The following is a 14,562-nucleotide window of genomic DNA, read 5'->3' on the forward strand; positions in this document are numbered from 1 at the left end:
TTGGTAATTATTCATATCAGAATAGTTTCTTTTAATAGTAACTTATATTTCTTTTTTTGTATAAATAAAAGTAAAGATAAGGAAATTAAAATATCGATCAAACCAAATTTAACATTAACATTTTCATACTGGTTTCCTTTTCCTTTATTTAAGTAAATAATTTCCGTTTGGATACATTTAGTTTCAAATGTGAAAATGTTTCGCTGATTTTTTTAATGCTATTTTAAACCTTTAAAATCATATTAAAAAATATTTATAATATTTATATAATTCCAAATGTAAATAAAAATATTTATATTTCATTCGCTTATTATGTAAATTATAAAATGAAAAAAAGAATTTCTATTAAAACTTTTTGTATTTACTTTTTTTTTTTAAACGAATACAATTAAATAAATGCATTAAAATATGTTTTGTAATATTTAAAAAAAATCAAGATTCTATTATAAAAACGTTATATTTTTGTATTAAATAGGAATCACAAACAGGAAAGCACGGTTAAAATATTATAATGACGTCAATTATATCAGGAATATCCTTTAATATTGATAACTTACTTTCCAAGAATGATGTTACTATCAATTCTGTTTTAATTGAAATATATAAATATATATTTTTCTTCTTTATTTTATTAGAGATTATAATAATAAAAAGTATAATAATAATAATAATAATGATAATCTTTCAAAAGTCGTTTAAAATTACATTTTAATTTAGAGAAAACTGAGTAGGTTTATTATATATTTAATGTGTACTAGTTGTGCAATTTAATCGCATATGAAACTATCATCTAAAGCAATTAATTAACATAATTAATTGTTTTAAATATAATTTAAATCTGATACAGTCGATCCCCCCTATAACATTGTTGATTATTCCATTTTATATGAATTCCATGTTGTATGAGTCACTTAGATTTTACAAATACATAAGCCGTTCACGGCCTGGTACACATATTTGTAAAATCTAAGTGATTTGTACAACATGGAATTCATATAAAACAGAATAATCAACAGTGTTATAGGGGGGTCGACTTGTATACATATAATTCTCTAATAAAAAGTAAACTTTCATTTACCAGATTTCATTTTATAATACAATGTTGTAAACATATATGTAATATATCATAAGAATTTTCTAATTAATTAACAAAATCAGTCTCTTTCCCCCCCTTTTTCCTATTAATTTAACTAACCAGAAATACATAACGCATAAATTTCAATTTTCTTTATGAAAATAACTTAACAAGCCTAATACAACAGAGATTAATTAAGAAGAAAGAGAACAAAGTCTATACCCAAACTATCATTAAAAAATTACGATGTAGTAGATCGAATTCAAACTCAAATTCTGTATCGAGAAAGCAAATTCCTTATTTCTCAATAATGAAGCAGATAGGTCTAATATATTATTAACAATGCAACAATTCACTATTATCTTTCATGATTTTATCGATTAGTTCTTTTATATTGAATTATGATATGATTCATCTACATTGCTTTTTAATAAAATAAATCGATTTTAAATATATATACATAATTTGATAATTGTTTCATGGATCAAAACCTATAGGGGAAGTTTGGGCAATGATGCTCAGAGAGTACACGCTCACCTGTACATTCTGTTTTTGTGTTTCGGACCTGAAGACCCCCCTCTTCAACAGGTAGAACTAGTAAAATAATAAACCCAAAAAGAGTGTACAGGTGAAAATAAAGATATTTTGTTTTGATTTTTTGACTATGATCTCCTCTATTTGCTAAACGGAAACTACACCAGTGTAATAAGTCCTATTAATAATAAACAAAGTCCAAAGTAGACAAGGATACAAACAGAAATCGAGCATTGAAAATTGATTAATAAAAATTTTTAAAATAATTTTTGGCACGAGCCGAGGGATGAATAAACCAATCCCGAGTTGACAAGTTACGAAAAACTCGTTATAGCGATCAATGCTGACCCGTTATTTTCCTTCCCCCCGCTAAACTCGCCCCACCTCTACAAGGTCATTGAATCGTAGTTATTGCGCATGAACCTAATATTTAAAAATTTTAAAACGCTCGTCATTGGTTAATTTATTAGACGTCTTTACGTATCTACCAATAATATTTATTTTTACGTAATTTGTATAAAAGGACACGTTAGGATCGGTAAGAGTCGTTATTTTTCAAGATGGCGTCGAGCGAACAAAGAGGAGTTGAATGTTTTGTTGTCGTTTATTGAATTGTAATGTTTTTACGGTTATGAAACTTTGATAATTTTTTTTTGATTTGATTTATCTTCGACTAAATAATGCTCGAATTGGAAGTCTTACCGGAATGTAGTTTACGTAATGATCAAGTGGAGTTTGCATTAGGTAAGTTGACTTTGTCAATCAGCTGTTCGTGCGCTTGTTTTTTTTTTAATGTTTTGATCCCGCTCCAAGGTGAAGGAAATCGCTTTTTTTGTGCTCTCTCCCCCACCAAACACGCAAAAAACTTGCCAAATACACACGACACAATGTTTATACGTCAAAAACTTCCATTTTAATACCACGTTTTATATTTACGAAACATTTTACTTTGTTTTTGTGTTACGACTGTATTTATTATTGTCTTTATGGGAATTGCGTAGCATCCTGTTATGCTAATGAATATATAGGTCAGGTGATGTTACATGTATACAATTATTTCAGTTGTTGTACAGGTGGAGAAAGCTGTCAACAACAAAAAAGAGAAAATAATTTATTTAGTAAATCACATCTCCATGTTTATGCTCCAGTAATAATGCTGGTTATTTGAGTTTATTTCCTTTCGCTTTTTATTATCATTTGTTCAATATATACTTTTTTTGTTTTATCAAAGCAATTTGATGCCATTCTATGAGTTTTTAGGGCCTTGTGGTATGTGCAGAGGGCACAAAGTGCTCCTGGTGGCTTTGAGATTGGTTATTTTGCAAGATTTCTGTGTGCAAAAATATAAAAGGAGTTAATATTAAATGAACAGTTATAATAAAGAAATTGTGCATTTTAAAAATAGGATATAAAGACACCGAAATACCTTAGTTTGATGTCTTTGTATGCTGTAGTAGTTCTGGCTTCAACTATTAAAAAAATGTATAATTTTCTAAAATAGTTTATTAAATTTATAAATTAAATATAAATGTGCTATCAGTAATTGAATTATTTAAATATATTATTTAATTTGTTCTATAGATTGTAATATAATTTTCTAAAATAACATTTTATCTATTAATTTATTAGAGAAAGTGTTATTCCATTTTAAACATCTTTAACATCTTTAAACTATTTAGAAGTCAATAGAAGGACAGAGGTTTAGATTTGATACTATTTAATTATGCCCACATGCAAAAGATTTATCATACTAAACCATTGTGAGGAGCAATAAAAAAAATGAAATGAAAAATATAAATACATAGCACATTAAAATAATTATGTTTTGCAGCTTTGTGTGTTATTTGTGAAATTTCATAAGAATAAATTAATTTTTAAATAATTTATTCTTATTTAATTAAATTTAGTAAAAAAAAAAAAAAAATAGCATAGAAAATATTTAAAACACAATATCCAATCATTTTCTGAATCATGAATATAGTACAAATCCAATGATTTTTTAATTAAAACACAAAATAAGCCTTTCTTATAGACTTTTCCAAGTAACTGAAGCTAAATTATTTTAGCTTCAGTTTCTTGGAAAAGTCTATAAGAAAGGCTTACAATGATTTTTTTAATTAAAACGCAAAATATCTGTGCTATATTTATGATTTAGAAATTGATAGAGAATATTTAAAACAATATCCAATGCTATTTTTTTTTTATTTTACTAAATTTAAAATAATTTAAAGCTATATAATATGGTTTCTATGAATAAACTAAAATGAAAATAATTTATAACAAGATAAAGAATAAAAAATAAATTTATTAATAGTAAAAAAATATATGCTTTTTCTTATTATTTGACAAAGACTTTCTTGGCTTCATGAATATATAGTGTGCTTGAGATGGACTTTTTGATTAGTCATCAATCTTAAGATAAAACTTCCAACTGTATTTTTTAAAGGAAAATTATAGTAATAATTAAATTTAAATTTTTTAGAAGATGGATTTTTTTAATAGAACATCAAAAAATTTTTGTTTTTAATTTGGAAATTTATAGAGAATATTTCTGATAAGTTTTTTTGAATTTAAAAGTTTTAAATTGATAGTATTTTAAATATTAGTAAATTAATTAATTATTGACTTCAAAAAATTTGATTTATACTTAAATGTTTTTATTTCCTCTTAATTTAGTTATAAAATATAAAGCTCATTAAATAATAACTTAAATAAAAAATTATAATTAATTACATATGCAAATTTACCCTGTATGTAAACATTTATCAAAACAGTATTGCAGGTGATATATGAAATTACCTTGACTCATTTTGATGATTACTCTTTATATTACTTCACTTTTAATAAGTGTATTGTTTGCATTTATAAAAAATCTGTAGATTAACCTGTATAATTTTTAAATAAAATTTAATAATTGTCTTTTTATTCTATTTTATATGTAATAGAAATATCTATTTTAAATTTATCTTGATCTGTTTAATGTTAATATATATATCAAAATAGAGATTAATAACATCTAACAAGAACTGTCAGTTGTAATCATAATAATCAGTGAAGTCTGTAAAAGATTTCTGTACAGGAGAATGAAATAACATAAAAGAGAAGTAATGAAAAGCAAAAGAAGCGTGACATTTTTGGAATGTGTTCTTTGTTCTAGGAATTTTGTAACTGCTGTAGTTTGTCGTCTTCTTGTTCTATAAATCATTGATTTTGATCTTTTAACAAAGAACTTAATATATTATAAATTCTGGACATATTTTAGCTTTTTGTTTCTGGCCGTCAACAAAATCTGTCTATGATATATAATTTAAGAATTACCTAAAAACATATGTAATATAAGATAGAAAATATAAAATATAGACCATGTTATAGAATAATAGACTTGTTTATTCATTTTTATTATATCAAAGAGCCTTAATTGAATTCTGATAAGATATAATTTGAAATAAGACATTTTAATAAAGTCTTATTTTGAATTAAATCTTGCTAGAATTCAATTAAGGCTCGTTAAGAGACATATTTATTGCTATAATATTCTGGTCTACCAATTGGTGTTGTAACTCCAATAATAAAAATGAAGCAAATAAATTCATTAATTTTATAATTGTAATAAGTTAAGAAATTTAGCGATTAAATAATTTTAGAAAGATCCAGAAAATAAATGATTCAAATCGTGAGTCGCATCTACAACTCCTGTGTATTGAGCAAGTATCTTATCAGTTACATTGCCTAGACCTCAGGAGTCATGTTTCCTCTTTGATATATAGGAAAGTAGATATATCATATAACTACTCTTGTTTTCCATTATTCTGATGGAAGATGTTATATCTTCAGATCCTGAAATGGTGAATGACAGATCATAATAAAATTAGGCTAATAAATTTATTAGAGAAAATCTAATAAGTAATTATTTATTTGTATAAATGAATAATTTTATTAGCTTATTTGATATACAGTGACTTGGTTAATACGATATATTAATTATTTTAGTTATTCTAAATATATTTGAATATGTATGTATTGGGAATATTTTCTTGCAAAGTATCATAATTTTACATTTTGATGAGATTAATAATTAAATTTAGTTATTGAATCATGAATGGAAAAGTAAAGAGAAATTTTGTCAGTTTGTATTTCAATATGAACCTTTGTATACATAAAACGAAGTTTATATCTTAATATTAGTTTAAAAAATATTCTTTTCTCCTTACAAAAATGAAGATTTACTTCTGTAAAAATAATCTAAAAATGTTTTCTTTAAACTGCTTTTATGAAAACTGGATCAGGGCTTCCCAATGCAGTTGGTATTGGTCCCTACAGGTCAATTAAAATTTGAGAGGGGTCGATAAACTTTGCAAATATAAAAACTTTATTAAAAATATTAAAAATGTTACATACTTTTACTCTCAAATAAATTTAGGAAAATACCTTTTTAAAAATTATATAGAAGGACTGCTGCTTATATTAATATATAATATTTAAGGGGATCAATGGAAAAAATTTTTCTTATTGTAAAAGGGGATCTGTACATGAAAAAAGTTGGGAACCCCTGCTTTAGACCATTATATTCTATGTAATGATTGTTGGAAGATTTTTGAATGATTCAGTTTGTACACTTGCTTTTACACCTGTCTGTTCTTCCCATTTTACTTTCAGTCCAGAAGAACAGCAGTATGTTCATTCAGACCAATTATGGATTTTGTTTTGCAGTGTTAATTGTTGAAAACCTACTATTTTGCCTCTAAAAGTGCATTACCTTCACATGGATTTATACCAGTGGATGACACAATAACTGGAAAAATATTGCTACAGTATTATCAGCTAATGAAAAGCATTCTTATGCTTACGATGGCATAGATGATGCAATCTTTGTAATTCCCTGGAAGTCTGCAGCAAAATGATTTTTTAATTGAAGAGAGTACTAATATATTTTTATAGAATTTTGACTCTAAATCCAATAATAAATGATATAAACAAATTTAGGAAAAAAATTTATTTATTTATTTAATTACAAACTATTCTTCCTACTTGCATTTTTCTTTCTATACTTCATCATACAGTAGAGCATCGATTATCCAACTCAATTGGGGACTCAGGTTGGTCGGATAACTGAAAAAATCGGATAACCGAAAAGAAGGAAAAAAATACACTATTAGTATAGTATATTAGGATATAAGTATATCCCATGTAATTAGTTTATTAGTACGGTAATACCTCGACTTACACGAACCCGGAGTTACGCGATTTTCAAATCTTGTCGATTCGTCTTTTGTTTGAGCACCACGCAACTCTCGATTACTCACTCCCCCCCACACTATTGTTCAGCCTACATGTTTGGTTGTTTAGACATGTCGCGCGGAATCGACACATAGCTACAATTTATTTTGTGTTATTTATTTCTGTGTTTGTTATATCTCGGAGACTCGAGAGACTCTGTAGTGATTTCTTGTAACCATGAACGAATCAAAAGACGAAATAAGATTAACGAGAACATTTATTAGCTTACATACATCCGACTTGGATTTTACACAAATTGGAAAATTATACCCCGACTTACGCGAATTCGACTTACGCGGTTATTGCTTGGTCCCACCTATCGTGTAAGTTTGGGGTATTACTGTATATCGCTATTAACCAACTTCGCGGTGAATTTTCATCGATGTTTAGCCTAATAAATTTTTTTTAAAAATAATAATCGTCGCTATTGTATCGTTAAAAAATTATTTTTAAATTATTTTATTGCTCATGAAACAAACAACCACTCATAATCAAAAAATTAAGTCTCTTTTAAATACTGGCCTCCCTTCAATGGTCGAGCCATTGAACATTTAACACAATACAGTAGATATTTTTGTATTTCTGTAGATTGATTTATTCTTCCTAGAGATAACCTACCAATGTAACAAAAACTATAAATAAATATGATATTTATTACTGATTTAATGTGATTTTAATAAATTATATTTTATTAGACAACTTAATAATGTTTAAAGATTTTTCAGTAATTATTAATAAACAAAGTAATTAAATATTTCATAAAATTGGATAGTCTACTAAAAGATGAACCTTTCTTGTTGTTTAGATGTGATAAGTATCCTTCAAAAAATTTACTTTTTGTAAACCAATTAGGTCATGTTAGAAAGTATTAATATTAAGGAATTTATTAATGCGAACATGCCTCCACACGTTTATAGTGTAAAGCAGCCATTAGAGGTGCTCCAGAGGTTGAAACAATTGAAAGTTAACGAAACAAGCTACATGACAGTGCTCGATTTTAAGGCTATGTACCCTTCAGTTAAGCTTGAACCATGCTTTTGTCACCTAAGAGATTTTTTTATTGGGCAATGTAGAGAACGCAGCGAAGTTAAGAAAGCAAATTCTAGAACTGGCGCATTTGGCTACATTCTCGTCATTTTTTGCCTTTGACGGTACTGCATACCTGCAGCTTAGAGGAGTACCAATGGGTAGCCCGGTCTCAGGCTTATTGTGCGAGATGGTAATAAGATCTCTGGAAAATAACGTATTGCAGAAATACGAAGATAGTATGATAATGTATGCTAGGTACGTCGACAACGTATTTATTATTTGGAATAATAAACCAGACATACGCCAATTTATTAGAGATATAAACAGCAATAATTATGGCCTGGAATTAGAACTAGAGCAAGAAAATCAAAAAATAATACATTTCTTAGATATAGAGGTCGAAGTAGATGAAAGAAGGGGTAATCAATACGAAAGTATATAGAAAGCCTACGTATGTTTTGGATTTGATACCATGGTCCTCGCATGACCCAACAAGCTACAAACTAGCAGCGTTTAGAGCACTAATTAAAAGAGCATACACTCATTGTAACAGGATTCATGATATGCGTAAAGAGCTTGAATACATCGCAAAGCTAGCAAGAGATGTAGGACTTAAGGAGAATAAAATAAAAGCCTTAATACGAGCAGAAAAAGAAGGCAATAAAAATAAAGATGAGAGAAAAAGGAGTTCACCGTAATGGAATACAGGGCTCAGTTAAGTAACATTTACAGAAAAATAGGAATAGAAAGCAACAAGAAAATAGCGTACAAGAGAAACACGACAATATTCCAAATGCTAAGAAATGACAAAACACCCGTTGACTGGAGGCTGATTCCAGGTGTATACAGAATACCGTTGTATGATAAGAGGCTGAATAAGGAGATATATTATATAGGAGCCACTAAAAGATCGTTAAATGAAAGATTGAAGGAGCACGAAAAGAATGTAAGATTTAAACAACCAATCACGGCTTTGGCTAATTATGCAATCGCAGATCCAACAGAGATTGAAATAAAATGGAGCAAGGCAGATGTCATACAAAAAGTGGAAAATAGAAGACATCTAAAGTATGCAGAAGCCTGGCACATTTACAAGTGCAAAGAAAAAGGGCAAAATATAAATTTCCGTGAATCAAACAAAATAGCATCGGCGTGGAAAGTGGCGACATTAAAATTATAATAATGAGCATGCGCAATTGAGAAGATTATAGAACATGCATTTTAGAATTTCTGTTTTGCAAATTTGAAATCTGATAGTTCAATCCTGAAGGAGGTCTGTGAATCTGACTGAAAACGTTAGATAAGTGTGCAAAATAGACTGCATTTTAAAGGTATAGTGGAGTTTTTTATATAATGTATTAATATTATTCTAGGAGAATAATTTGATGATATATTTAACCAGTTCATAAAGTATGTACTATTTAATTACTTTTAAAATAACTAATAACCTTCTTCCTTTAACTAAGAAAGGTTTTTACCTTTCTAGCAACATAAAGTGGATATTGAAGTTTGTAAGAATTCCATGATTACAAGATGAGGTAAAATTATATCAGATTCAGTTGTGGCTATGGAAATTTCATTACTTGTAAAATTCTATAAAAATGTGTGGTTTTTTTAAATTAAAAGTATCATTATGCAATCTTTGCAGGGAATTGCAAAGATTATATAATTTATGTCATCATAAACATGAGAATGCTTTTCATTGACTGACAAAGTTTGCTGCAATATTTATAGCATGGATTTTTACCAATGGATGGTATAAATGTAATGCACTTTTGTAAGCAAAATGGAAAGTTTTCAACAGTTAACACACTGTAAAAAAGTTCATAATTGGTCTGCAAGAATATACTGCTAAGTACATTGGGAAGAGTGGACAAGTGTAAAAGCAACTGTATGAACTGTACATCATCTGTGCAACATGGTTTTAAAAGCCTGCCATCATAAGAAGCTGTTACTAATGAGTAAAATGAATAGACAGCAGATGAACTAAATAGTATGTCAACTGGAGCATTGATACTTGGGATTCTGCTATTTTTTGGATGAATTCAAATTTTATGTATGGATTTGAATGCAAACCTTGCATTAGGTATAGAAAAAGTAAAGCTTATAACAGGGATTACTTAATAGAGACAGTAAATGTCTGCATCAAGTTACCAGCAATCTGATTGAATTTTCAGTGTGTCAAATGGTATGGAGATGATATTCAGTAAAAGTGTCAGCAGACTACACTTTACAAATGGGTCTGCAATAGCAGTGCTACAAAACCATTTTATCTGATAAGAGGAAATAAAGATATACTGAGTGTGGCATTAACAATTATCTTTACTTTCTCTTCTCTGATATTTGGAATGAAGATTAAACTATATTCTGTCTTATCTGCTAAGCTAATTCCAATAATTAAGGAATAGTGTACATTTTCCAGGAAGATGGTATCATGTCATTGCACTTAAATAATGAAAGAGATATAGTGTGTTCTTTCTCCACTGTTTGTTAGCATTATCGTTACTTAAATTGACTATAAATTGTTGTTTAGATAAAAGTAAAATTCCTAGAAAAGGCTCAAAGTAAGATGCCTGAGCTGGCCAGATAATAGTCCTGACCCCTGATCTGTTAAAAATTACTGGCATATTATGAGCATGAAAATTACAGGAAAAAACCTGGAAAAAACAAATAACTGCAGAAATGTATTTGAAGAGTTTTGTGCCATAGCTTTGTATAGAATTTGTTTGAAGAAATTTATTCACATTCTGCCAAAGCACTGCAAAGATGTTATTGAGGTTTGAGGTAGCACTATTAAATATTCAGATTTCATTTAATACTGTAAGGTTTTTAAAGTACTTTAAAATTTTTTGTACTAATAAGACTTATAAAAATTTTGGAAACTTCTTATAAAGCAAATGATATAAAACTATTTACAAAGTGTTTATTATTAAATTCACTTTAAAGTTTACTTTAATTTAAAAATAAAAGATTTTTCCTTCCATTAAGCATTTCTTAATTATAATTTATCACATTTTTCTTTGAATTTTAAAAGAAAACTTAAATTCTTGAATTAATCACCTAATTGAATTTTATTTAAAATTTTAGTATAAGTAAATAATTATTCAGTTTGCCCTTTTTCTTTATATTGATTTAACAATACTAGTTAATTTCCAATAATTTTAAGATTTTAAATTCTCTGTTTTTTTATTATATTGATAGATACATTTTTAGTTCTAGTTCCATATTTATAACTTCTTATTGTTATAAAGTAATATGATTAATATATTCCTTGAATACAGTATTTGTAAATATACTATTTTAGATTATTTATTATGAAAGTAGTATAAGTCTGTTTCCCATAGTCTAATTAAACACTGGGTAAGCTAAAGAGTAACACTGGCATTTTAGGATTAGACTTGCAATAAAATACAAACAAGTTTATAAAAGCATATCTAATTCACTATACAACATTAATGGAGGAGGCAAAATTTAAAATTCTGGATTTATTCAAATCCATCTGATGAACAAAGTGATAATAAATACAAATATGTCGCACTAACCTTGTATTGCTTTGCATTTAATTTTTGAAATGTAACACTAATGTTTTTTAATCTAGATGAGAGAGATGCCCAAGGTTTGGGAATGCCACATGAACAACTTTATAGAGTTGTTCAAAAGTAACTTACTAGAGGATGCTTCCACACACAGCACCCCTGTATGGTACTATATATACATGTTATCCTGATAGCATTATATATAATTTATGGTGTAAATTGTTGTAATGTAATCATTGAGATATATCATAAGTTAATTATTAAATATTTTATGATTGTGTAACTCAGAAAACTAATGTAAACAGCTAGTAACCTGATTCTTAATACCAAATGATCTGCCAGATTATATCAGGCTACATTTATTAATTAAATATTAAGTAATTTTGCCTGGAGGCTGGTGATTAGGCTGCCATTTTGTGATAAATTTAATAATTATAAATAAACAAATTCTTAATTTTTTATTTTAAAATATTCTGGAAGAAAAGAATTGGCCCAGAGTTGAATTCGAACTCACAACTTCCAATCAAGAGATGGCACCTAATGCTTAACTCTAAGCAAAATTACCAAGTATTTAATTATTAAATAGTAGCCATATTATAGCTTGATATAATCTAGTAGATTGTTTGAACTTAGTGAAATTATTTAAATTTCAATTAAAATATAATAATTTGAACAGTTTAATAATTTACACAATACAAATTTGGTTTAGTTAATTTTCATAAAAATTATTTGTATAATGAATTTGCATAGATTTAAATTCATAAAAACATAGGCAAACTTAGATTAAAATTTAATTATTATGAATCTGATGATAATTTTTAATTTATTTTAAATTTAAATCTATAAGCTATATTCAAAATAAATTACATTTTTAATTGATATTATTGTGTATATAATAGAAATTTATTTTCAACTCTTGCATAATTGTAAATCATAATTGGTTATATAAGCTCTTTTCAATAGTAAATATTGCACACATGAGGTGAATCTTAATTTTTTAAAGTAAGTAGGGCAATTTATATACGATTTAAATCATTTTAATCATTTTGAATGCATTTGGAGTTGCATGGCACACTCACAGATGCAAATTTGGCTTGACATTCAAATGCATTTAGAGATTGAATTTAAATTGTATGTAATACGATATTAAATTTGATTCAATTTAAGGACTCCTAAATTAGTCAACAGGTTAATATTAAACATCTGTTGTTTATTTATAAAGAAATTTAAGAGAAAATATGATACAGCAATATCTTTATAGATAATATCATAGTTTTTAGTAGATAAACAGCAATTAAATAACAAGATCATTTAATAATTTGAAGTTTTCATTGAGAATTTGTCCATTAGTATTGTGTAAATGCTAGATATTATTTCTTTCCTTATCATAAATAATTAAATAGGGTAAAATAATTTAATGGTAATTAATTAATAAGGGTTGAGATTTGTATGCATGCATGTTTTTTTTTCAAATGCTATGATAAAACCTCAATATAAACATGATTTGGATCCAAGTGGATCAAATTAAGGTTGTCCAATAATGTATATTTTATGTGATTTTTCTGTATATTTTCAGATTGACCATTTTTAAAACTGGATAAGTTCTGTATAAACTTGTTTGCATGTTTTGAAGTATTATTTTTTAAAAATGATCTATAGTTTATTTCTGCTGTCTGTGTAGGGAATCTTTTTTACTCACATAGTTTGCATAAGAAATATCACTCTGCAGTCCAATTACAGATGAGTGTGCAAAAGTCAAATGTAAATTCAGCAGTTTTAAGTTGTATTCTTTTAAAGTCCCACAAATGAATACAGGAATGAATGGGAGATTTTTACTTTTGCATAGCCATGGAAATCTCCCATTTTTCATATTCTCAAAATCCTTTGAATTTAATTAGATTAAAATTATTATAAATGTTATATTTATTAATTTAATAATGTTAAATATTTCAAAAAGTTATTCAAATGCAAGTTCTTGTTGCCTGAAACGAACTTTATTAGAGTTTATGGTATCAGTTGAGAATGAAAATTAATATCAACTTGAACACTAAATCTTATTAGTTAATAACTTGATGAGAAATGAGTAAGTACTCTTATTATTTGTACAAGTGTATAAACAAAATATACAACTACCTTAGACCAGTGAAGAAAGTATAGGACGAGGGAAACTAGGTTAACCCAATCATCCTCAAACATCTTGTAAACAATTGTGTACAGTATATCAAAATAACTTTCTATATTATCTAAATCAATTATTATCAAAGTTATAAAATTTTATTGAACATGTAATTTTATTCATAATTAACTTGATTATGCACCTTCTAAACAAAACATTATTCTAATATGTCTTGGGATGTCAAATTTTTAAAATTTCTTGTGTTGCCTATTGTTGCACATTTTTGCCCTTCCCACCTAAAAAGTGAGACATAATACATGTTTCACTTTTTAGGTGGTCTTACCTACCAATTTTAGTGTATTTATTGCCTTCTTTAAACTTGAATAATGCATATTTCAGGCATTTTAAAGTGCATATAGCAGTGCATTTGCTATATCTGGTATTTTTACATGCATGTATATGTGCATATATTGCAATTTTAAATGCGTATAAATCGGACTCTTTGTAATTAATAAGTTAAAAAAGCTGTATAAATATGGTAAAATAGTTATAAATCTTAGTTGATTGGCTGTTGTTTCTTATTTGAAGTGGTGTTCTTGCCAAGTAAAGTTATTGTAGTAATAATAATATTTCTGTTACATATCTCATTATTGTTGAAGAGAGACAATCTCAAGCTCTTTAATTCGTACAGAATCAATTTATAATGACAGTTATTTAAAATAACTACATTGCATATTAATCCTAAATAAATAGAATTATATAAAAAGGTGGTACATTTATATTTGCTTTGATTCTTCCTAATTGAAGTGTCATCGTGTTCCTGTTTCCTCATCCTGTTACATTTAAATTTTTTTTACATTTTTTGTGAATTTCATACCAAAGAGCAAACATTCCTGTTCATTTTAATAGTGTTTTTTGTAAAAATATTCATTAATCTTGGCATAAATCAAGTTTCAAGTTTATCATAATATCAAGTTTAAATAAACTGTATGCAG

General features: G+C 27.1%; 1 protein-coding gene across 1 annotated transcript in view; it reads left to right on the forward strand.

The window, feature by feature from the left end:
* Positions 1-2,148: 2,148 nt before the first annotated feature.
* Positions 2,149-14,562, forward strand: part of LOC111624665 (UPF0183 protein C16orf70 homolog) — a 48,119-nt gene continuing 35,705 nt past the window's right edge. The window contains exon 1 of the mRNA XM_023367572.1: positions 2,149-2,353. Coding sequence (XP_023223340.1) covers positions 2,290-2,353 — 64 coding nt within the window. The 5' untranslated portion in view covers positions 2,149-2,289. The remainder of the gene's footprint in view (positions 2,354-14,562) is intronic.

This window comes from Centruroides sculpturatus, unplaced genomic scaffold (genome assembly GCF_000671375.1).
Source record: "Centruroides sculpturatus isolate CEXI.00-Female unplaced genomic scaffold, Cexi_2.0 scaffold263, whole genome shotgun sequence".
In the NCBI taxonomy this organism is placed as follows: Eukaryota; Metazoa; Arthropoda; class Arachnida; order Scorpiones; family Buthidae; genus Centruroides; species Centruroides sculpturatus.